At 38.8% G+C, this 22,845-nt stretch overlaps 1 protein-coding gene across 1 annotated transcript in view; it reads left to right on the top strand.

The window, feature by feature from the left end:
- Positions 1 to 22,845, top strand: part of syne1b (spectrin repeat containing, nuclear envelope 1b) — a 124,813-nt gene that overhangs the window by 52,071 nt on the left and 49,897 nt on the right. The window contains exons 53-82 of the mRNA XM_079632146.1: positions 170 to 334; positions 1,836 to 2,192; positions 2,279 to 2,415; positions 3,464 to 3,641; positions 3,755 to 3,937; positions 4,465 to 4,608; positions 5,579 to 5,734; positions 7,936 to 8,100; positions 8,471 to 8,643; positions 10,192 to 10,345; positions 10,432 to 10,575; positions 10,651 to 10,815; positions 12,432 to 12,749; positions 13,086 to 13,241; positions 13,786 to 13,959; positions 14,518 to 14,844; positions 15,014 to 15,166; positions 15,248 to 15,415; positions 15,684 to 15,860; positions 15,941 to 16,087; positions 16,519 to 16,644; positions 16,739 to 16,915; positions 17,339 to 17,604; positions 17,714 to 19,874; positions 20,318 to 20,655; positions 20,788 to 20,932; positions 21,039 to 21,257; positions 21,488 to 21,756; positions 22,121 to 22,286; positions 22,577 to 22,732. Of these exons, the coding sequence (XP_079488272.1) occupies positions 170 to 334; positions 1,836 to 2,192; positions 2,279 to 2,415; positions 3,464 to 3,641; positions 3,755 to 3,937; positions 4,465 to 4,608; positions 5,579 to 5,734; positions 7,936 to 8,100; positions 8,471 to 8,643; positions 10,192 to 10,345; positions 10,432 to 10,575; positions 10,651 to 10,815; positions 12,432 to 12,749; positions 13,086 to 13,241; positions 13,786 to 13,959; positions 14,518 to 14,844; positions 15,014 to 15,166; positions 15,248 to 15,415; positions 15,684 to 15,860; positions 15,941 to 16,087; positions 16,519 to 16,644; positions 16,739 to 16,915; positions 17,339 to 17,604; positions 17,714 to 19,874; positions 20,318 to 20,655; positions 20,788 to 20,932; positions 21,039 to 21,257; positions 21,488 to 21,756; positions 22,121 to 22,286; positions 22,577 to 22,732 (7,764 nt within the window). The remainder of the gene's footprint in view (positions 1 to 169; positions 335 to 1,835; positions 2,193 to 2,278; positions 2,416 to 3,463; positions 3,642 to 3,754; positions 3,938 to 4,464; positions 4,609 to 5,578; positions 5,735 to 7,935; positions 8,101 to 8,470; positions 8,644 to 10,191; positions 10,346 to 10,431; positions 10,576 to 10,650; positions 10,816 to 12,431; positions 12,750 to 13,085; positions 13,242 to 13,785; positions 13,960 to 14,517; positions 14,845 to 15,013; positions 15,167 to 15,247; positions 15,416 to 15,683; positions 15,861 to 15,940; positions 16,088 to 16,518; positions 16,645 to 16,738; positions 16,916 to 17,338; positions 17,605 to 17,713; positions 19,875 to 20,317; positions 20,656 to 20,787; positions 20,933 to 21,038; positions 21,258 to 21,487; positions 21,757 to 22,120; positions 22,287 to 22,576; positions 22,733 to 22,845) is intronic.

Below are 22,845 nucleotides of genomic sequence, written 5' to 3'. Positions count from 1 at the left end.
TGTCTTTGAGGCAGAGAAAATTATGTTATAATAAAAGACTATGAAACAGTAATAATAATAATCTGCACTGATGAATTATTCACAAAAAGACCAGGAACATTTATTAAAAAATGAAACGGTATCAGTTTTCTTTCTTCTGATGTGTTGTACATACTGTCTTGTGCTGTAGAGTAAAGTCCAGCAGATGGAGGAGATGGTCAAAGAGCATGAGCAGTACGTGGAGTCGGTGCGTGACCTGAACGACTGGCTCACCTCGGCTAAAGAGGAGCTCCAGCGCTGGTCAGATATGTCTGGTGACGCAGCTTCTGTTCAGAGGAAACTCTCTAAAGTCAGGGTACGTACTGTGTTTACTATACTGACACACGCTACCGTTCAAAAGTTTTTGAAAGAAATTAATACATTTATTCAGGAAGGATGCGTTTAATTGATCAAAAGTGACGGTAAAGAATTTGACATAGTTAAAAAAGATTTCTGTTTCAAACAAATGCTGTTCTTTTGAACTTTCTATTCATTACAGAATGCTGAAGAAGAAAAAAAAATACGGTATATACATGCACAAAAGCATTAAGCAGCACATCTGTTTTCAACATTGGTAATAATAAGAGATGTTTCTTAAATAGCAAATCAGCAAATTGATTTCTGATTTCTGAAGGATCATGTGACACTGAGGACTGGAGTAATGATGCTGAAAATACAGCTTTGCCATCACAGGAATAAATTACATTTTAGAATATATTCAACTCGGTAAAAGTTATTTTAAATTGTAATTATATTTCACAATATTACTGTTCTGTAACTTTACTGTTACTGATCTAATACATTTTGGTGAGCAGAAGAGACTTTCAAGTATATATATATATTTAAAAAATTTACAGACCCCAAACTTTTGAACGGTTGTATAAAATAAGTTTTTGTAATGATAGATATTTTCAGCTGAGCTCTCCTATAAAAAAGCTTGACATTATACCATTACTGTAACCTGTTAACATGTCCAAAAAAACATGGTAATCCGGTGATACTTTTAAGTGGTATTTATAGCGTATTTCCTTAAAATTGGACATTATCTGTTCATTTTTGTTCATTGTAAAAATTGGACATTATCTGTTCATTTTTGTTCATTGTAAATTAAATTTACTCCTGAAAAGTGTGTTATACACCACACCAAAAACAATTTGGTGAATGATTTACATGAATTTATGAATTTTAACTCCGAATCTGCTAGTAACTTTAATAAATAATTACAAAGAAAGCAAGTAACATATTGAATTAAACGTGAAATTTTTAAGTAGAAACATTTAAATACAAGTAGTATTTTCTTGTATAAAACATACTCCAATATTTTTGGGGGGCATATGCTCTGATATCTTATCATGCACAACAACAACAAGAAACTTTTATTAAAGGGATAGTTTACCCAAAAACGGAAATTAGCCCATGATTTACTCACCCCGAAGCCATCCTGGGTGTATATGACTTATAAATATGGGTATTCTGTCTTACAAAACCCCATGACTTCGATTCAGAAGGCCTTTATTAACCCCCCGGAGCGGTGTGGAGTATTTTGTATCATGGATGGATGCACTTTTCTGGGCTTCAAATTTTCTCCAGCCATTCACACCCATTATAAAGCTTGGATTAGCCAGGACATTTTTAATATAACTCCGATTGTATTCGTCTGAAAGAAGAATGTCATGTACACCGATGTCATGTACATGGCTTGAGGGTGAGTAAATATTGGGGTATTTTTCATGTTTGGGTGAACTATCCCTTTAAGGAAGTATACTGGGTCAGTTTCGATTTTATGTTAACTTTAAAGCATTGTAATTAAATTTTAGGGGCTGTTAGACTCCAAGAATCAAGGACGTGAGCGCCTGACCCGTGTGCAGAGCTGTGGAGCCGCCACACGGGACCACACTTCCACGGTGGGCTGTGAGGTTCTGGAGAGGGAGGAGTCCGGCATGCTCTCTGCCTGGGAACAGTGGGAGCGCGGAGCTAAACACGTGTGCTCTGGCCTGGAGGGCGTTCTATCTCAGATGGCCAACTCAGAGCAGGAGTTCAACAGCTTAGCTGCACAGCTGGAGCAGGACCTGCAGGAGTTCAGCAGCAAGCTGCAAGAGTGGCGCATCAAACTGCAGCAGGTGGAGGAAATGACCTCGGGGGAAGAGGCTGTGCAGGGCTGGCAGATAGCGAAGGTAAAGCCGAATTAATAAAGATGATTATTATACATATATATATATGTTCTTTTAATGTTGCTGTGCTTAATGTTTTTATAACTCAGGACACCCTGGAAGCACTGCTAAATGTGGAGCCCATGTCTGACAATTTGAAGTGTCAGCTCAATGACTTGTGCCGGTTCTCCAGAGATCTGGGCGCTCAATCTGAAAGAGTGTCCGCCCTCATTAAAGAATACAACAGGTACTAACTTATGACCAACATTTCTAGGTTTTACACAGAGACAGACCATTTTTGTTATTGTTAACTAAAAATAATTTTTGTTGATTTAAAATAATCCTGAGGTAAAATAAAATACAAACTATAGATAAAAAATAGGTTTTTAGCTGAAGTACAAAAATTACGGAAACTAAAATTGAAGTAAAAGAGCTTATAATAATTATATATATATAAAGCAAATAACAAAATTTCTAAAACTTAAACCAAAATTAAAGCTGAAAATTAAAAATAAAAGCTACTTCAAAATATTAATTAAAGCAATAATAGTACATGAATAATACTAAAATAAAATGGACAGACTGACCGATAATCACCCAATCTCTGAATGACATTTAAAACCACCAATAACCAATAGTTTGTTTTTCAGGGGTAGGCAAATAAAATTGACGAAAAACGATCCTAAAAATAGACCAGTATGCAAGACCGTATTAGTAAGTTGAGGGAATGATTTGTTAATTCGTGGCCACAATATACTTAACATATTTTTCCCACATGTCATGTGCGGGGCTCCGTACAAAATAGTAGCACAACCAGTTACTCGATTTTTATTCAGAAGCCCTTATTTTTGCAACCCTTATTGGTCAGAAATTGGTCTGGCGCTGGGTAGTGAGGACCCAAATGTAGAGATGAACTTCAGTGTTCTTGGTTTAGATGGAAAAAGTGAGCAAAATTCCAACTAAAACTAACCCATAGAGAAAGCACAGCAGGCAGAGCAGGGCTTGAGTACACGGCAAGTACACGGCAAGAGCGCACAGTGAGTGAATAATCACTCAACCCGTGCGCTCACAACAAGAGAGAAAACATAGAGCATGACTGTCTGAACAAAGACAAAGACAAGATGATAGGAGTGTTAGAGCTCTGTCACCAAACCAAAAATAAACCAGATCAAAGTGACAGAACCCTGACAGCATCCGAGAGTCTGCAAATGGTAGATGTGCCTTCTAAGACTGCATGTTGTCAGTGAAATCTTTTTCTTCTGCACTGTCGTTTTCATCTTCCGTCTTCACTGTAGCCTCAGTCTCCAGGCGTCCCGGGAGTGTCAGGGAAAGGAGAAGCTCCTGGAGCAGCGGTTCCGTGCTGCTTTTCGAGACTTCCAGCAGTGGCTGGTCAATGCGAAAATCAATACAGCCAAATGTTTTGATGTGCCTCAGAACCTGGCGGAAGCATCGTCCAGTCTGCAGAAGATCCAGGTTAAAATTGGTTTGATTTATTAACAGTTTTCGAATGAATTCCGCTCCAGTTTGGAACATGACATATAATTCATTGCATTAATGAGAGTACCGGTACATTTTTCTTATTGCAGGAGTTTCTAAGTGACCGTGAGCAAGGCCACGGCAAACTAAACACGGTGGCAGCCAGCGGAGAGCTGCTGATGAGTATCATTGCCAAAGACAGAGTGGAGTCAGTCAGAGCCAAAATAAACACAACCAGAGAAGACTGGAAAACACTCATGACAAATCTGCACCAGAGAGAGACCGCCTTACAGGTGTCCGACGCTATCATTTGATCATAAAAAAATTCACACACTGTTAATCTAATGACATCTGGGTTAGAGTCTGAGACTCTTCATTTAGGCCAGTAAACTACGTAACACAACTATGGAAGCTTGTTTCCGCCAGGGAATAAAGAATAAAAAAGGTAATTATGGCTTTTTATCTCACAATTTTGACTTTTAACTTGTAATAGCGAGTTTATATTTCACAATTTTGAGAACAAAGTCAGAATTGTGAGATAAAAAGTGCAAATAACCTTCTTCTTTTTTTTTTTTTTTTTGTGGCGGGGAAAAAAGATTCCATACAAAACAGCCATTGCATAACACAATAGTAACTACCTGCAACATCTAAAAATCTAGTTACATTTATTATTCATGTTATTCAATATTTCTTGCAATCTCAAGGCATACTTACGTAAATAATTTAGGACCTCAGCTGACAAAAAAACATTTTAAATTCCTGATCTAGCTAATCAATCGTTCTCTCTTTAAATGTAGCATCATTGACAATTTTGTTCCAGAATCTTCAGTCTCAGATGCGGGACTTTGAAACGAGCGTGGAGCCGCTCCAGGATTGGCTGAATGAAACCGAAGAAGCCGTACGGGAGAGCAGCAGTCGGCTACATGACCTCACAGCCAAGAAACAGGAACTGCACAGGTTACAGGTGTAGTACAACGTAATCAGTACCACCTTTATGCACAGCCATTACCAGAAGAGCCATTCACAAGCATCATTCTAGCTGATCGGAGTAGTTACGCTTCATGGCATTGCTGCTGAACATGAAACATTCACAACTCATTTCATTTCCATAATGTGACGTATTTCTCTGTCAAATTGGAAATTCAATGAGAAAAATATGTATACTTTATAATATGGTTGTAAAAAAATATGTAGGGCAGAGATTTTATGCATCAGAAGTTATTTGGCTTATGTAAAGAAGGCTAAGATAAATAGCTTTTTGGCTGCTGGATAACATTATGAAATAGCCTGCGTGGTCTTGGTGACATCATTCGAAAAGCAAAGTCGTTTTAAAGGCCAGCAAAGTTATTTTATTTTGATAAAAGATTATAAGACAGTTATAACGATTTGTGCTAGTGTTATTTTTGTATATTTTTGTATATTTTATACATTTTTTAGTTTTTGCAATTTTATATGCTGTTTAAAAAATATATGAACTTAATATATATTAATTTATTTTTATTTTAGGTTTAGTAATTTAGGTACTTCAACATTTATTTCATTTATTTCCATTTAATGTTTATATTTATTTCAGGTCATTTCCATTAACAAAAACTTTTTAGTTTTAGTTTTTTTTCAAGTAACAATAATTACAACACTGACGTGTGCGCAATACAACCAGGGATGTGTATTAACAAAGTAAGCAGGGTCATTTGACTTTAATGTCAGAATGTATGTTGTGAAAAAAATGATCAGTGCATGTGATCAAGTGTAGAAAACAGCTGCTTTCATGTCATGCTTTATTCTGCTTTTCTGTCATGCACATTTTCACACCGCTTATCCCCAGTCTTAACGTCTGTGCCGTTCATGTGCTGCCATGTTGCTTTATTAATCATCTGACTAACACAGGACTGTGTGCGATGCTTCTGTGTGCTAACGTGCCTGTGCTTTCACAGTCTCTGCTAGAGGAATTAGCCTCTAAGGAGTCTCAGCTGCACAGGTTGAGGGAGAAGGCCCAGCAGCTGTGGGACGGACACACGGCCGGAAAGGGCTTTGTGCACCGTGTCTCGCAGCTCTCAGCTCAGTACCTAGCTTTAAGCAACCTGACCAAGGTAACGTCCCATCTGTCTGCCCGATGGCTACCCGTCCTCAGTGCTGCAGGGGTCGACAGACTGTGCATACATAGGGCTGTGTCCGAAACCTTAAAAATGCGCTTTTATCTGGTGTCAAATAAAGATTGGAAGGCATCATGACACATACAAATCCAATGTTTATGTAAAGTTCTGTCAACATTAAAATGGTGTCTGATAGAGCAGTACATTAATTTATAAGTTTAAAAGAGTATTTTTTTATTTTTCATTTACCTGTCTGTCTGTCTATCCATCCATCCATCCATCCACCTGTCTGCCTGCATATCCATCTATCTATCCACCTGTCTGCCTGCATCTATCTATCATCTATCTATCTATCTATCTATCTATCTATCTATCTATCTATCTATCTATCTATCTATCTATCTATCTATCTATCTATCTATCTATCTATCTATCTGTCTGTCTGTCTGTCTGTCTGTCTATTTGTCTGCCCATCCATCCATCCGTCTGCCTGCATCTATCCATCTATCTATCCACCTGTCTGCCTGCATCCATCCATCCATCCATCCATCCATCCACCTGTCTGTCTGCCTGCATCTATCCATCTATCTATCCACCTGTCTGCCTGCATCTATCTATCTATCCATCCATCCATCCATCAATCCATCCATCCATCCATCCATCCATCCATCCATCAATCCATCCACCTGTCTGCCTGCATCCATCCATCCATCCATCCATCAATCCATCCACCTCTCTGCCTGCATCCATCCATCCATCCACCTTTCTATCCATCTATCCATCCATCCACCTGTCTGCCTGCATCTATCCATCTATCTTCTCTACCTGTCTGCCTGCATCTATCTATCTATCTATCTATCTATCTATCTATCTATCTATCTATCTATCTATCTATCTATCTATCCATCTATCTATCCACCTGTCTGCCTGCATCTATCTATCCATCCATCCATCCATCCATCCATCCACCTGTCTGCCTGCATCTATCCATCTATCTATCCACCTGTCTGCCTGCATCTATCTATCTATCCATCCATCCATCCATCCATCCATCCATCCATCCATCCACCTGTCTGCCTGCATCTATCCATCTATCTATCCACCTGTCTGCCTGCATCTATCTATCTTTCTATCCATCCATCCATCCATCAATCCATCCACCTGTCTGTCTGCCTGCATCCATCCATCCATCCATCCATCCATCCATCAATCCATCCATAAATCCATCCACCTATCTGCCTGCATCCATCCATCCATCCATCCATCCATCCATCAATCCATCCATCAATCCATCCACCTGTCTGCCTGCATCCATCCATCCATCCACCTGTCTATCCATCTATCCATCCATCCACCTGTCTGCCTGCATCTATCCATCTATCTTCTCTACCTGTCTGCCTGCATCTATCTATCTATCTATCTATCTATCTATCTATCTATCTATCTATCTATCTATCTATCTATCTATCTATCTATCTATCTATCTATCTATCTATCTATCTATCTATCTATCTATCTCCATCCATCCATCCATCCATCCATCCACCTGTCTGCCTGCATCCATCCATCCATCCATCCATCCACTTTTAAATTTCAAACATGATTAAAAAAAAAGCTAAATTTATTTATTTCAACCAAGAAATAAGCATTGGGAAATAAGCATGAAATGTTTGCCTGGATATCTAAATGATATCTGAAAAAAAAAAAAATCTTAATATGTGCTTTTAAATGTTTACGTCAGTGACCTTCGGTTTTGGACACAGCCCATGTGTTTCTTTTTAGGGTGAACACATTTAATCTGAAAACGTTGTGTGGAGTAATTAAGCTCATGAACATTTATTCAATTTCCAAAAGTATTGTTTTTGATGTTATATTCACATTGTATTTAGGTTCTCAATTAAGTACTCAATTGTTGGTCAAAAAATGATGTATTTCGGGCAGTGTAAGTATTGTTATGGCTTAAATACTAAACAAAAAACAAATCATATGGAATAATCATCCAGACTATTAAAAAGTGCTGTTGCTTTCCTTTTAACACAATGACTATTTCTAATAAGATGCTACCCCTACCAAATAATTGTTATTAACTGTATGTAATGATCATGTATGGATCATCACGCACATGTTATCCTAAGCAAATGATTCACTTTATCTTTGAGAAGTGATTATTTATCCGTTATGTTGTGCCTGTCTGATAGGAAAAAGCATCTAGAATCGACCGCATTGTGTCCGAGCACCAGCTGTTCTCGCAGGGCCTGAAAGAGCTGCAGAACTGGGTGGCTGATACCAGTCACATGCTGCAAACCTACTGCACTCCCACCGCAGACAAAAACGTGCTGGACAGCAGGATGATCAAACTCGAGGTGAAGAACACAGCCGAGAATATATGTCACCATAAGAACCATATTTACTTCCAAAATGATAACTGAATGCCACATAAATCAAACACAAAATAGAGTGAGCTCATGTCATGCAACATTAATGTAGCATACTAAATTCTATACTACTGACATGTTTATTGTTGAATATTGCATACTATTTCGCATACTACTTTTGTAGTGGGCAATATATACTATGCAGTATTCAGTTAGCACAGGAGTTCGGACCTCGTTCTGAACATTTGATCGACTTTGATTGTTTTTGGGCATTTGCATGATTTCTATGGTCATTTGATTTCATGGCCCGTGATAAGGTTTACATGTAATGAGAGGTTTTCGCATACATGTTACCCAGGCTTTACTGACGGCACGTCAAGAGAAGGAAATACAGCTGAAAATGCTGCTGACAAGAGGAGAGTCTGTTCAGAGGAACACCTCCGCTGAGGGTGTACATCTCGTCCGCCAACAAATCGAGGACCTCAAGGACTCCTGGGATGGACTGTTGTCAGCATCTATTCAGTGCAAAAGGTTAATGTGGTCTTATTAAAATTAGTGCAAAAGCCTAACATAAAAATACACTTAATATAATTAAATCTGTATTTGATGGATGTCATACAAAGTATATACACTGATATGTCATGGTAAAGTAATTGTATGTGGTAGCAGAGAATGGTTTATATTTTTTATTTTATATATACAGGTTATATACAGTATATATATATATATATATATATATATATATATATATATATATATATATATATTACATGGCTTGGTTGAATTCTAATGTAGAATGTGGTCTATTATTTCTTGTTATACTATGGTATAACTATGTTATAATTGTTATACTATTCGATTCTGATTGGCTGCAGGGTGTCCATTAAAAAGTGATGTAGGACACAGAGTTCTAAAACCGTCAGATTTCGATTGTAAAACTAATTAAAATATAAACTAATGTTTTAAAAATTTGCTATTTGGCAAGTGAACATGGTATAAGTGGGTTAATGCGCTTCGAGGTGTCCATTGTCAGGTATTAATGGACTTCGGCTGAGGCAAGTTCCCTTGGCCTTTGGAATTAAAATAGCCCCACATCATCATATACCCTTCACCATACTGTACCTAGAGATTGACATGGGGTACTTTCCACAGATCATCTCTCAATGCAAATCAAACCAGCTATTAGGCTAACTGAAATAAAACCATGCCAGTCTCTAGGTATGGTGAAGGGTATGTGATGATATGGGGCGATTTTAACTCCAAAGGCCAAGGGAACTTTATCAGGATGCATGGGTGTCTAAACGTATGCATAGCACTGTATATAGCCTGTACACACACACACACACACACACACACACATATATATTTATTTATATTTATATTTGTATATATCGTATAATAATAACATTTTCCTTTCATTTCTAAACTTTAATTGCCATAACGTTTTCAAAATGATAACATTTTTTTAGAACATTTAAAAAAACTAGATGTTTTAAACATTCAGAGAATATTCAGAAATAACGTTTTCATATTTTAAAGGGATAGTTCACCCAAAAGTTAAAATTCTGTCATCCTTTACTCACCCTCATGTTGTTCCAAACCTGTACGAGGTTCTTCATTCTGTTGAACACAAAAGAAGATTTTGAATGTCAGAAACCAGTTGATGGGCCTCGTTTAATTCCATAGTATTTTATTTTCCATACTATGGAAGGCAGTGGAATGGTTAACCATATTCTTCAAAATATCTTCTTTTGTGTTCAGCAGAAGAAGAATTTAATACAGGTTTTTTTTTGGGTGAACTATCCCTTTAAAGGGAATGTTTGCAAAACGTTTTTAGAACACATTTTTGTTAGCTTGGCAAGAGGTCTGATTCCTTTTCCTAACAAATGAATAATAAATCTGAAATCATTGCAAAACAGCTTCTCATTGAGATTAAAACAGAAGACTCAAAACTAGTACAGTATATAGCGAACTCTAGAACCTTGTACAGACAAAAAGTGGTTGTTAATAAAAAGAGTGTTCTTTGCTGAAGTTGAATCAGCTACTATATTAAAGGGTGTTATGTTTGGGTTGGAACAGTCAACTGGAGGGCGCTCTGTCACAGTGGACCAGTTACCAGGAGGACGTGCGTCAGTTTGTGAGCTGGATGGAGACTGTGGAAGAGACTTTAAACTCTGCAGACAAACAGTGTTCTGAGATGAGAGACAAAACCACCAACCTGGGCAAAGCCAAAGTACGGTGTTATTGTAAATGCTTTGAGTCTCTGAATAATTTGTACTTGTATTCAGTTCTGTCTTACAAACATTCTCCTCATTTCAGTTGCTCTCAGAAGACGTTTTAAGTCACAGCAGTGTTCTGGACGTCATATCCATGAAGGGATCCAACATGGCCGAGCACTATGTCACCCAGCTGGAGATTCAAGACTTGCAAGAGCGCTATAACATTGTCAAAAATAAAGCCCAGGTATAATGCATCCCTCATTGGTCACCATATTGAATATTCAGCACGTGTTGATGCAATCACATGTTTCTGCCACAGTGTGCAGTTGCCAAAGCGGAGGAGCTGGTGTCGGCCCATCAGGTGTACCAGCGCAGTCTGCATGAGTTTAAAGACTGGCTGGAGCAACAGCAGGAGAGACTGAGCTGCTACACACAGCTGGAGGGAGACGTCGAGACTCTAGAGGACACACTGCGCAAACTACAGGTCAGAAGACAGGTCTTGAAGTGGTTATTGTGAGGGACATTATATGCTGAGAAAGTTTGACACCTTATTTGTTCATTTTATCTTTCTTAACTTTAAAACATCTTGCAGGACTTTTAATTTTTCTTTTCTTTTAATGACTAATGCTTTATATATTTAGTTATTTTTAGAAAAAGTATTTGCCAGATAACTGATTATGTCATTAACAAACATAATGCTTAAGTTAAGATAAGTAGTAAATAACACGTACTGTACTGTATATTCAAATATAATTATTTATGACAAATATTAAATATTAATCAAATCAAGACTGTCTAACTGTTGAAAATTAAATTTTGTTTTATATATATATAAAGATGAGGATTTATAAGATGAATATGTATAAATCTTCATTGTTTATCTTTTTGACATTTTATTTAAAAAAATGCAAAAATCTAACCTTTCATTGAAGTAAAATAATTGAAAGTGGGGGGAAAATCACATTATGAAATACATGTTTTTCTCCAAAACACATTGGGAACAATTATTTGCCCCTTTTTATTAAATACTTTTTGCAACCTCCTTTTTCCAAGATAACTGCTCTGAGTCTTGTCCTATAAATCCTGATGAGTTTGGAGAACAACTGACAAGAGATTAGAGACCATTCCTCCACACAGAATCTCTCCAGATCCTTCAGATTCCCAGATCCATGTTGGCACTTCTTCTCTTCAGTTCAGCCCACTCATTTTCTATAGGGTTCAGGTCTGGGGACTGGGATGGCCATTGATATAGCTTTTTTGGCAGTAAACACTAAATATATGGTTTGGTGCACACAGGGATAAAAAAGTACCCCATGTGTAAAATGAAATACTCTGCTGTATCTTTACTGCTGTGGGCCTGATTTTCTGGTCCTCGACATCTTGTTCAGATACATGGCATCATGGATCCGATCAAATACCAACAGATAAAAAATCTAAACCTGACAGCCTGTGCTAGAAATCTTATAACGGGCCATGTTTGGATCTTCCAACAGGACAGTGATCCAAAAACAAACATCAAAATAAAAATAAAAATGGGTCACTGAGCACAAAAGCAAGCATCTGCAATGGCCATCCCAGTCCCAGACCTGAACCCTATAGAAGATGAGTGGGCTGAACTGAAGAGAAGTGCCAACATGGATCTGGGAATCTGAAGGATCTGGAGAGATTCTGTATGGAGGAATGGTCTCTGATCTCTTGTCAGCTGTTCTCCACAGTAACTCATCAGGCATTATAGGAGAAAACTCAGAGCTGTTATCTTGGAAAAAGGAGGTTGCAAAAAGTATAAAAGGGGGCAAATAATTGTTCCCAACGTGTTTTGGGGGAAATATTTATTTCATAATGTGATTTTCAATTCTTTTACTTCAATGAAAGGTTAGATTGTTGCTTATTTTTTAAATAAAATATCAAAAGGATTAACAATGCAGATTTATTTTTATAGCCATCTTTGATCATATGTACCAAGGGGGCAAATAATTCTGACCAGCACTGTATATTAACGTATATATATATAATTTTTTTGTAATTACCTGCTGAATAGTTTGATTACTTGGTATTTTAATATAAATATGCATTAGAGAAATAACTAATATCCGTCTCCAGGAGCTGCAGGTGCACTGCACAGAAGGTCACGCTCTGCTAAACACGCTGCTGGTGACCCGAGAGCAGGTGATTCCCTGGGGCGTCCCACAGTTAGAGGACCGATGCTTGGAGACGGTCCAGCAGGAGTGGGGCTCGTATCAGGCCCGGCTGGGTGATACCAGATCTCACCTCAACAGCGCTCTGGCCAAACTCCGGCAGATTGAGCAGAAGTTCCAGCGGCTGGATAACTGGCTCAAGGGGATGGAAACTAAAGGACAGTTACGCTCCGGCCGTCGCTCTGACAGAGGAACAAAAGAGGCACAGCTACATCTCCTGAAGGTTGGAACAGGAAACATTCAATAAAAATGGTGTAGGATTTACTTAGAAATTGCTAGTAAATTTCGCAAATAGTCACAAAAAAGCGAAAATCAACGCATTGAAATAAATGTGTAATTTTGAAGTAGAAAGACTTTAAGACTTTAATGCTCACCAGTAATCTGTTTTATTTACAACTTAAATAACTTTTTACATCGTAGTTACCATAAATCTGGATTTGTACGCTAAAGGTTATAGGTTTAAACCCAAGATTAGGTTATTCACGAAACCTACAGTTGCTCCAAGAGAACTGTTCCAGTAGAATATGTCAGTGATATATTGTTGTGATTGTTTCTTCAGGGTTGGCATGAGGAGGTGCTGGCCTATCAGGAGGAGATCGAGGGTCTCAGTGTCCTGGCCCAACAGGTTTTAGAAGAGATGCCCATAAGCAGCAGAGTCAGTGCTAGAGCCACACAACTGACGTCCCGCTATCATGCCCTGCTGCTACACCTGCAGGTACACTTTAAACACACATTTACCTGGCCTATTAAATGAAGACCTATCATTATAAACCTTCTATAAAGTGTTCATACATCTAATTGTAATCACCTCAGACTAATCCTAACCCTAATAAACAGTATTTATTCTATTTATGAATAATCTTTCCAAGAGGGGTTGTGTGAGATTTAGCTACACGTAACTTCTTGAGGCAGTTTTGTACCCAAAGTATAGAAAAGTAAACCCACAAAAAACATTAAGATGGCTTTCTAAATGGGTGGCTTATCATATAATTATTTTGTTTTTGAATAAACCCATTTATAATTGTTGAAAGACTAATCATAACTCAAACCTTACCCCTAAAAGACAACCTAAAAAACATTATTTACTTACATTATTTAGCACTCTTTCCACCAAGGATATCTTGTCACAATGAAGTCAGATTAAGCTCATTTTTTGGGATATTTTGTCTTTAAAGTAATGATTTGAAACACACATACTATAAATACAGCACAAGGCTTACAATGCTGAATTGAACTATTCTTTTTATATGTATTTGCAGGACACTGTCAAGCAGCTGAAGGAGGAAATGTCCATTATTGAAGAGTCCCAGAGTGTCTTTAGCACCTTCTCTGATTGGTTGAACACAGCACAAAAGAACTTCAGTAGTGTGACCACTACTACCATTGATGTGGTTGATCGTGTTTCCATGGAGAAGAAGATGAAAAAATTAGAGGTATGACAAATATGATCTTTGGTTATTAAGATAGAGCAGCTTTATACTTTAACATGTGCAAGTTTACACTTCAAACCATGCAGTAATGCAGTCAATAAATTTTTTTTGTTGACAAAATAAATGTATTCAGTAAGGATGCATTAAATTGATCAAAAGGGACAGTAAAGACATTTATAATAAAAAAATAAATAAAAAATGCTGTTATGTTCTATTCATCAAAGAATCCGGAAAAAAATATCATGGTTTCCACAAAAATATGAAGCAGCACAACTGTTTTCAACATTGATGATAATAATAATAAATATTTCTTGAGCATCAAATCAGCATATTAGAATGATTTCTGAAGGATCATGTGACACTGAAGACTAGAGTAATGATTCAGCTTTGCAACACAGGAATAAATCAAATTTTTTAGATGGTTATTTTAAATATTACTGTCCTTGATCAAATAATTGCATCAGAGCACAAGATACTTTTTAAAAAGTATGTAAAAAAATCTCACTGACCCCAAAGACTAGTGCATATCCTCGTATTAAGTTTTTTTTTTGTATGTCCCAGGCTCTGCAGGGTGATATGGAGCTGGGTCACACCTTCCTGAAGACCATGCGTGAAAAGACTGATCGTGCCATGACGTTCCTGGAGGAACCTGAGGCAGAGCAGCTCAAGGAGGAAGTCGACACCCGACTCTCCCAGCTGGAGGCGTTGATCAGAGCTCTGCGGTCAGAGCTTAGTGCCACAGAGAAATCCATACAGCTCTCCAAAGACTTCTTGGACAAATACAAGACTCAATCACAATGGCTCACAGAGACAAAATCACTGCTGGCGTCTCCTGCGGAGCCAAAGGCTGAACTTTACCAAAAAAAGGCTCAGCTAGCCAAATATAAGGTGAGCAAAACATACTAGCAACATTCAGAGAGTGAGGAATAAACAGGAACAACATGATAAATCACTTTTGTATGAGCATGAACAATTATGCATAGCTTCTAATACAGCCGTCTTCAGAGAGTCATGTAAACCCTTTTCTATGTCAAATGCTTCCTTTGTCCGCTTCAAGACAATCCAGCAAACCATCCAGTCCCATGAGTCAGCTGTCAAATCGGTTATAGAGAAGGGAGATGCACTTCTCGAAACGATCCGGGACCCGTCTGTCAGCGAGAACATTGGCAAGCTAAAAGCAGACTATCAAGACTTATGCAGTAATGCCAAGGTACTGTCATGCATAAAACAAGACCCTTTGAAAACGTGTCTCTGCTACCTGTGTTCCATGCGTTTTGCTGGTCTGTTGTAGGTTCATGTTCAGAGTTTGACGGAGAGCGTAAGAGAGCATGAGAACTATAACAGTGAACTACAAGAAGTAGAGAAATGGCTGTTACAGATGTCTAGCAGGCTGGTCACTTCTGATTCCACGCAAAGTGGCAATTTAGAGACGTCCACACAACAGCTAGCCAGACACAAGGTGTGTGCACTGTTATTATTTATAGCTTCCAGATATCCAATGAACAATAGCTTTGCAGCAACTTGCAAGCCATAAAACTACCATAAAAATAAATAACAATCCATGCAGAAGTCAAATAAACTATTTCATAGTCTGTTTCCTCTCACTGTTTTTTTACATATTTATATTTTTAGATACATATGCATAAACATATTTTGTTTGTAACTACTGACTTTTCTTAGCTTCATTTTTGTCAATTCTATTTCTGATTTTGCCTGTTTCTTCTCAGGCAATAATGGAGGAGATTGCTGGTTTTGAGGAGCGTTTGACCAGCCTGAAAGACAAAGGCGAACATCTCTCCAGTAGCTGCACGGAGCAAGTGCAGGCCAAGATCAGTCAGCAGATCCAGGCACACCAGCAGGGAACCAGAGACAGTTATTCGGCTATCTGCAGCACGGCTCAGCGTGTGAGTTAATAAAGGATTGGATTATCAGAAATGTCGCCTTATTTATTTCATAGTCTAATGTTTAACGTTTGGCTCATCAGGTGTATCAGAGTCTTGACCGTGAGCTCCAGAAGCACGTCAGCCATCAGGACACCCTGCAGCAGTGTCAGACGTGGCTGTCCACCGTTAAAGAGGAGATCCAGCTGCAGACGCAGACTCCTTATGGCCTTCAGGAGGCTCTGAAACAGGTAGATGCCACAGAGCAGGAGAGTGATTCTGTGCTAACTGTTACAAACCAGCTTAGAAGGTGTCTGAACAAATTTATATATGTCTAATATAGATATATATATGTCTAAATTTGTACATAAATTTGAACTTTTTCAAAGAATTTTTTATAAATTGGCAGGACAGGTAGCACTTGACAGGTCTGAAAACTCATAAAAAAAGTTTAGAGACGTGTGTATATATATATATAATTTATATATAATGTGTGTATATATATATATTTTTTTTTTTTAATGTTTTTCATTAAGGTAAATATATATATTATTTTATTAAAAAGGGGAATTGCATAGCAATTGTTTACAGCCCTCGTAGAGCTATTGTTGTTGTTATTATTATTTTTTGCACATATATGTTTTAATGATATTTAGTTACATTTTGACTACTTACTTCACAGGTGAAGCACTTCAGGGCCCTACAGGAGCAGGCCAGTACATATCTTGACCTGGTTTGTTCAGTCTGTGATTTATCTGACGAGTCTGTAAGGGCTACAGCTGCCAAAATACAGCAAACCAAATCAATGGTGAGTTTGATCACGCAGACTTAACTAATGCTGTTTTGGGATGTACAATTAATTCTAGTTAATAATAATATGATTGATATCGTCAATTCTACAGATTGAGGAGAGGATGACCATTTCTCAAGAGCTGTCAGATAGCTGGAGGGAGATTAAAGAGCAGAAACAGGAACTCGCAACACTTTTCCAGGACATGGAACAGCAATTGCAAAGTCTCTCCAGGAGACCTGCGGAGCTGGAGCCCAAGATTGCTCAAAACATGCTTGATCAAGCCAAAGTAAATATATGTGTCTGATCTTGATTAATGTAACATTTCTATATATTTTAAAATGTTATGTTTATCATTTTAAAACAAAAATATTATATTATATATCTATATTATGAATATACTATATATTGGTAAATGTAATGTGGGTTGAGGAAAAGTTGGCTATGATTTTATTGGTTAATATTATTTTTTACCTACCCTGGCCTTGATTTCATCAGCAGAACATGAACAAAAGCTAAATGTTTCAAATGTGGAGAAAGTTATTAAATTTTAATGACAGATTATGACAACAGACATTTTAATTTTTTAGGATAATGTGAATTCTGCACAAAAAGACCAGGGAAATTTATTTATAACGTAAAAGAATTTTCATTTCTCATCTTGTCTCTCTTTTTATGCTTGTCTTATCCTCTGTGTTCATGTTGCCTGTAGGAATTTGGCCAGCACCTTCAAAGCAGACAAAGCACTCTGACTAAAATGACAGAGCTTGTGAGTAAGCTGACAGAAGGGAAGGAGTCTCCTGAGCATACAGACATTGGTCGATTGAGTCATGCATGGCTGGAACTGTGTCATCAGGCTAACAAACTGCATGCTCAGAGAGAGGAAGATCTGCAGAGGACTAAAGAGTATCATGACTGCATTAGTGCCATGGAAGCCCTCTTTGAACAGGTGTCCAAGGAATGGGATAACCTGGCCAGGTAGACCTATTATTCTGGATTTAGTGTATTTTATTTGTTTGACACGTTTAATTAGTGCTACATTGAAAATGTCATTTGAGACTTATATTATTCTTTCATGATTTTGTAGAACTGATGCTGAGAGTTCATCTAATCATTTGGAGGCTCTTCGGAAACTCTCTGTTGTTCTTAAAGAAAAGATAAACACACTTGATGACCTCAAAGAACAGAAGCAAAAAGTAATGTATCACTTAAACCTGGATGACAAAGAGCTGGTGAAGGAGCAGATCGGCCACTTTGAACAACGATGGGCCCATCTAGAGAGCCTCATTGAGAGGAAGATCCAAGACTCCATTGTGACCCTTGAAGACATGGGCCAAGTTGAGGCCCGTTTGAGGGAAGCTTGCGAATGGGCCGAGGAGCAGCAGCCTGCCCTGTCCGAAGCCATGAAGATGAGTCCTCCACCTGAGCTAGCACAGAGTTTCCTCTTTGACCATCTCACCATATGCAGTGAACTGGAAGTCAAGCAGCTTCTGCTGGCCCAGGCTATGAGCGATGCAGATAGGGTTTTAGCACATCTTGGGCTAAACGAAAGACAAAGACTGCAGCAGCTTATCTCAGAAACTCAAGCAGAAGTGGAGTCCTTGAGCGTCATAGTGGCTCAACGTAGGAAACACCTAAGCAAAGCCTTCACTGAGAGAACCCAGTTCCTGTTGGCTGTGAATCAAGCTATCACCTGGGTCCAACAGAACGAGAAGAAAGCACAAGCAGAGGATTATATAGCCCTTCTTCCCGATGACCTATCTAAGCAGGTGAGGACATGCAGGAACATCCAGAGTAGCTTGAGGGCCTACCAGAGTGAGCTGACCTCCCTGTGGTCCCAAGGTAGGGATTTGATGAAAGATGCCTCTGAAGAAGAGAAATCAGAGATGTTGAACAAGCTCCAAGAGCTGCAGAATACCTTTGAGGTTGCCCTACAGAAGTGTAGCCAGAGGCTTCAGGAGCTGGAAAAGGTGTTGGTGGCTAGAAAATATTTCAAGGTAGATCTCGAGAAGATATGCCAGTGGTTGAAGCAAGCTGATATTGTGACCTTCCCTGAGATCAACCTCATGAATGGAGATGCAGAATTAAGCTCGCAACTTACAAAATACCAACAAATATTGGATCAAGCCATGGAATATGAGAACCTTCTGCTAACTGTGCAAAGAACGGGTCAAGAAATACTTCCCACTCTGAATGAAGTCGACCATTGCTACTTAGATGAGAAATTGATTGCTCTTCCTCAACAGTACAATAATATTTTAGGACTAGCCAAAGAGAAACAAGAGAAAATACAGCAAGCTATTCTTGCCCGACAGGAATATGCCTCTTTTATTGATATCACCCACAAAGCACTTAAAGAACTTGAGGAACAGTTCTACAATTTGGGGACGCAGTCTGTCAGCCTTAAGACTGAGGAAGTTGTCAGTCTTCTGGCAGATTATAAAGCCCTCCTAGAGGAGTTGACCAATCTTGGACAAGCTGTCAGTGAGCTTAACCAGAAGAAAGAGGGATTTCGAAGCACTGGTCAACCTTGGAGACCTGAAGAAATGACTCAACTTGTTAGCCTTTACAACGGACTTAAAAGATTGATTGAGCAGAGGGTAGAACATCTCGACGACACTCTAGAATCTTTCGAGGACCATCAAGCCATGGCTATGCAGGTTGATTCCGAGCTAAAGGCCACCAAAGAGCAACTGGTGAAAGTCAATGCGGAGACACAGTCCGCTGAGGAGAGATTGAAAAACTATCATGGCCTGGCCGCTAGTCTTCAAGGTGCCAGCTCTCACCTCACTCGACTCATGGAGCAGATGGATAACCTGGTATCCCACATGGATACCGCTGCACACGAGGCTTCAAAGCAGCGGGTGACCTCTTGGCAGGAAGAGCTTCAGTCATTACAGTCAGCTGTTGGAGAACTAATTGTCGAGTGTGAGAACAGGTTTGTGCAGAGTAAAGACTTTGAGACCGAAGTCAATCGGACCTTAACTTGGCTCCAGCAAATCAAAGATGAACTTGGCTCTGAGGTGGTGGTAGACGTCAAGATTGAGAAAGTCCAGGAGGAAATCCGGAAGCAACAGATAATGCAAGAGGAAGTGCAGTCGAGGCTGAGGATAGTGGCGGCTCTTAGCACCAGAGAGAAGCAGAAGTACACCAGTGCCAATGAGCTCGTTCCTGCTCACGTGGACTCAAGTCTACAAGAGATGGCCAAGCTGGAGGCTGATGTTCAACGTGCCCTGAGCTCTAAACAGGCAAGTTCTATTAAAACCATCAATTCAACGAAGACTATCAGTTAAAGCACAAAAACCTTGCATATATCTTCACCATTACAGTATGTCGTGTTTTAGATATTGTGCCCCAACATGGGATTCTGGTGTGCCTACCAGGCCTCTTAATAAGTTAAGCCTGCAAGAGTTCCTTAGTCAACCAATGGTTACCCTACACTCTTAAAAATAAAGGTTCTTTATTGGCATATATGGTTCCGTGAAGAACCTTAAATGACCATGGAACCTTTCCATTGTTCAAAAAGTTCTTTATAGTTCTTCACACTTAAAAAAAATGGTTATTTTAAGAACTGTTCCATGAACGGTTCTTGGGTGAATGGTCATTCTACAGCATATAAAACCATTTGAAACCTTTATTTTTAATAGTGTAGCTTACTATTAACTAATGATTCCAAATGTTTCTCTTATAGATTACATTAGAGCAAGCTCTTGGCTTGTGTCAGAAGTATCACTCCAGAATGCAAACAGCATGTGAGTGGCTGGAGGACGCTGTGGGCTTCTTGCAACAGGCCAGTCTCGGGGTGGACGTGGAGAACTACGAGGAGTGTTTGAGGCAACAAGAAGATATCATGGCCACTGAACAGGATTTCCTGGGTGTTCTTGAGGAGCTTGAATCGTTGCCACCTCAACTTGAAAACCTGGTCAACCCTACATCCAAAGAGCAGCTTCGACTTAGTGTGGAGTCTGCACAGCAGAGAGGTGTGGAGGTCAGAGACCAGCTGCAGTGCCACCAAGACATTTTAAACAGGTACAGTTTGGAACACAGCAGTTGCCCAGAACATTTGAGCTCTTAGATATATTAAGGGTTTGTTATTGTAAATTGACCCAAGTTTGAGGCCAATAAAGACTAATTATTGTAGTTATAATGTGACCTTTTCAGCTGTGTTGTCCAGTGGACTTTATATCAGGAGGCCAGACAGACAGTCATTGAGCTGATGAATGAGGCAGAGAAGAAGCTAACAGAGTTTTCCACAGCCAAGGCTGCAACGGGCCTGGAAGCTGAAGAGAAACTCAGGAGTCATAAGGTGAGTTAAGTATGCCATATTGACTCTCTATTTTGAGAAAATAAACGTATTCAACTGTCTATATGATGATAAACCAATTCAAAATGTCTTCATCTTTGGCCTGCAGTCGTTAGTATCCATGGTGAACAGTTTCCAAGAAAAGTTGACTGGTCTGGAAGAGCAAGCATCCCAGTTAGAGCTGATTGGAAGTGACGCCAGTAAAGCCACCATAAGTCGATCCATGACCACAGTATGGCAGCGCTGGACCAGGCTACGCAGTGTAGCACGAGGCCAAGAGAGGGTGCTGGAGGATACGGCTCATGAATGGAGAACTTTCAGGGAAAAGGTGCAGTTTCACTTGTGGCCAAATTTTGTTGGGACTCCCAATTTCATTTTATGATGCTCTGTCCCTACACAAATTAAGGAAATGTTTTAATAACATTTAAATCACAAATCAAATGGTTTGAAATTGTTTATTAAATATATATTAAATTGAATGGTACAATTACTTGGGTTAACAGGTTAATGTCACAAATAATTATATAGTTTTTTAAACAAGACAACTATGTTTTTCAGATGATGAAGGTCAGAGCTGTAACAGAAGAGCTGAAGGGCCGTGTTCCTGATTGCACCGCTGAAAAAGCCTCCAAAGCAACATTGCAGTCACATCTGGACCAATACGAGCTGGTTGGTCAGGACTTAGAGAGGGAGCAGTCTTCTCTAACTCTCCTACGACAGTATGCTCTCAGCCTGCTACATGATGTGGAGGTGTCTGTGCCAACTGCTGATCATGAGCAATTACCAAGTCTGAAGGAGATCAAAGCCGTGCAAGATAAGCTAGAGAGGTGTGTAATCTTTCTCCAAACCAAAATATTATTATGTACAGTGCAAAATATGCTAATCTGTTTAGTACTTTTAAAACCTGTCAACGAAAAGAGTACACTTTTTTTCAAGCATCACTAAGATTTGCTAATACCAATATGATGACATATATTTTGTACAATTTTAGTTAAACTATTAATTCAACTGTCTACAGTAACCAATGTATCTGTAGCTTGTGCAAATGGTAAAAAGTGATTGATTGCTAACCAGTTTACCGCCAGTGTAGTTTTTCTTCCGATTAATGGCTTGAACAGGACAATTCTGATTATTAGCCTGTACCAGCAATATTGACTGAATGCTAATTTGTACAACCTGTGTCTCTTTTAGTTTCCTGCAGAAGGCCAGGACAGGAAAGACTCGGGTCCAGCAGGAATTATTGGACAGGGAAGGTGTGGAGAGAGGACTGAGTCTGGTCAAGAGCTGGATCCAGGACTCCAGAGAGCTCCTGCTGAACCCCACATCTGATCTGGATATTCTCACACAAGAATTGGAGGTGAAAAAAAATGAAACAGTATTTAGTATCCAACTATATTTTTTTCAAACTTCAGCATGCTACAGTATTGACACAATTGTGCATGTTTAATTAGGTGAAGTTGAGCTCATTGCATTGTGGGATGCAGTACCCAATGCAGTATTTCTTGATACTACAAGAAATGTAGTGTTTCTGGTTTTGCATGCATATAGAAGATTTTCATATTGTTCACAGTATACATATAGTGGTAGTATGTAAATATAATGGTAGAATGAATTTGCCTGTCTTAATTGTATTTTAAATTTGTGCAGGTGATGCATGGAGAGCTGATCACTCATCGTCAGAACGTGGACAAGCTTGCAGAGCAGCAGCAAAGTAAATACTTGGACCTGTACACTATTTTACCATCCGAGATCTCAATGCAGCTGGCTGAAGTGTCCCTGGCACTAGGATCCATTGAGGACCAGGTACATAATTACCCTTTTTTTATCGTTTTCATAGTGTATTAATTGGCAGTTTCTTACTAAATCATAGGAGACCAATGTTTTGAACAATATTACCCTTTTTACTAACACTTTTA

Source organism: Phoxinus phoxinus (genome assembly GCF_949152265.1).
Source record: "Phoxinus phoxinus genome assembly, chromosome: 13".
In the NCBI taxonomy this organism is placed as follows: domain Eukaryota; kingdom Metazoa; phylum Chordata; class Actinopteri; order Cypriniformes; family Leuciscidae; genus Phoxinus; species Phoxinus phoxinus.
This window is presented reverse-complemented; position numbering and strand designations above follow the sequence as displayed.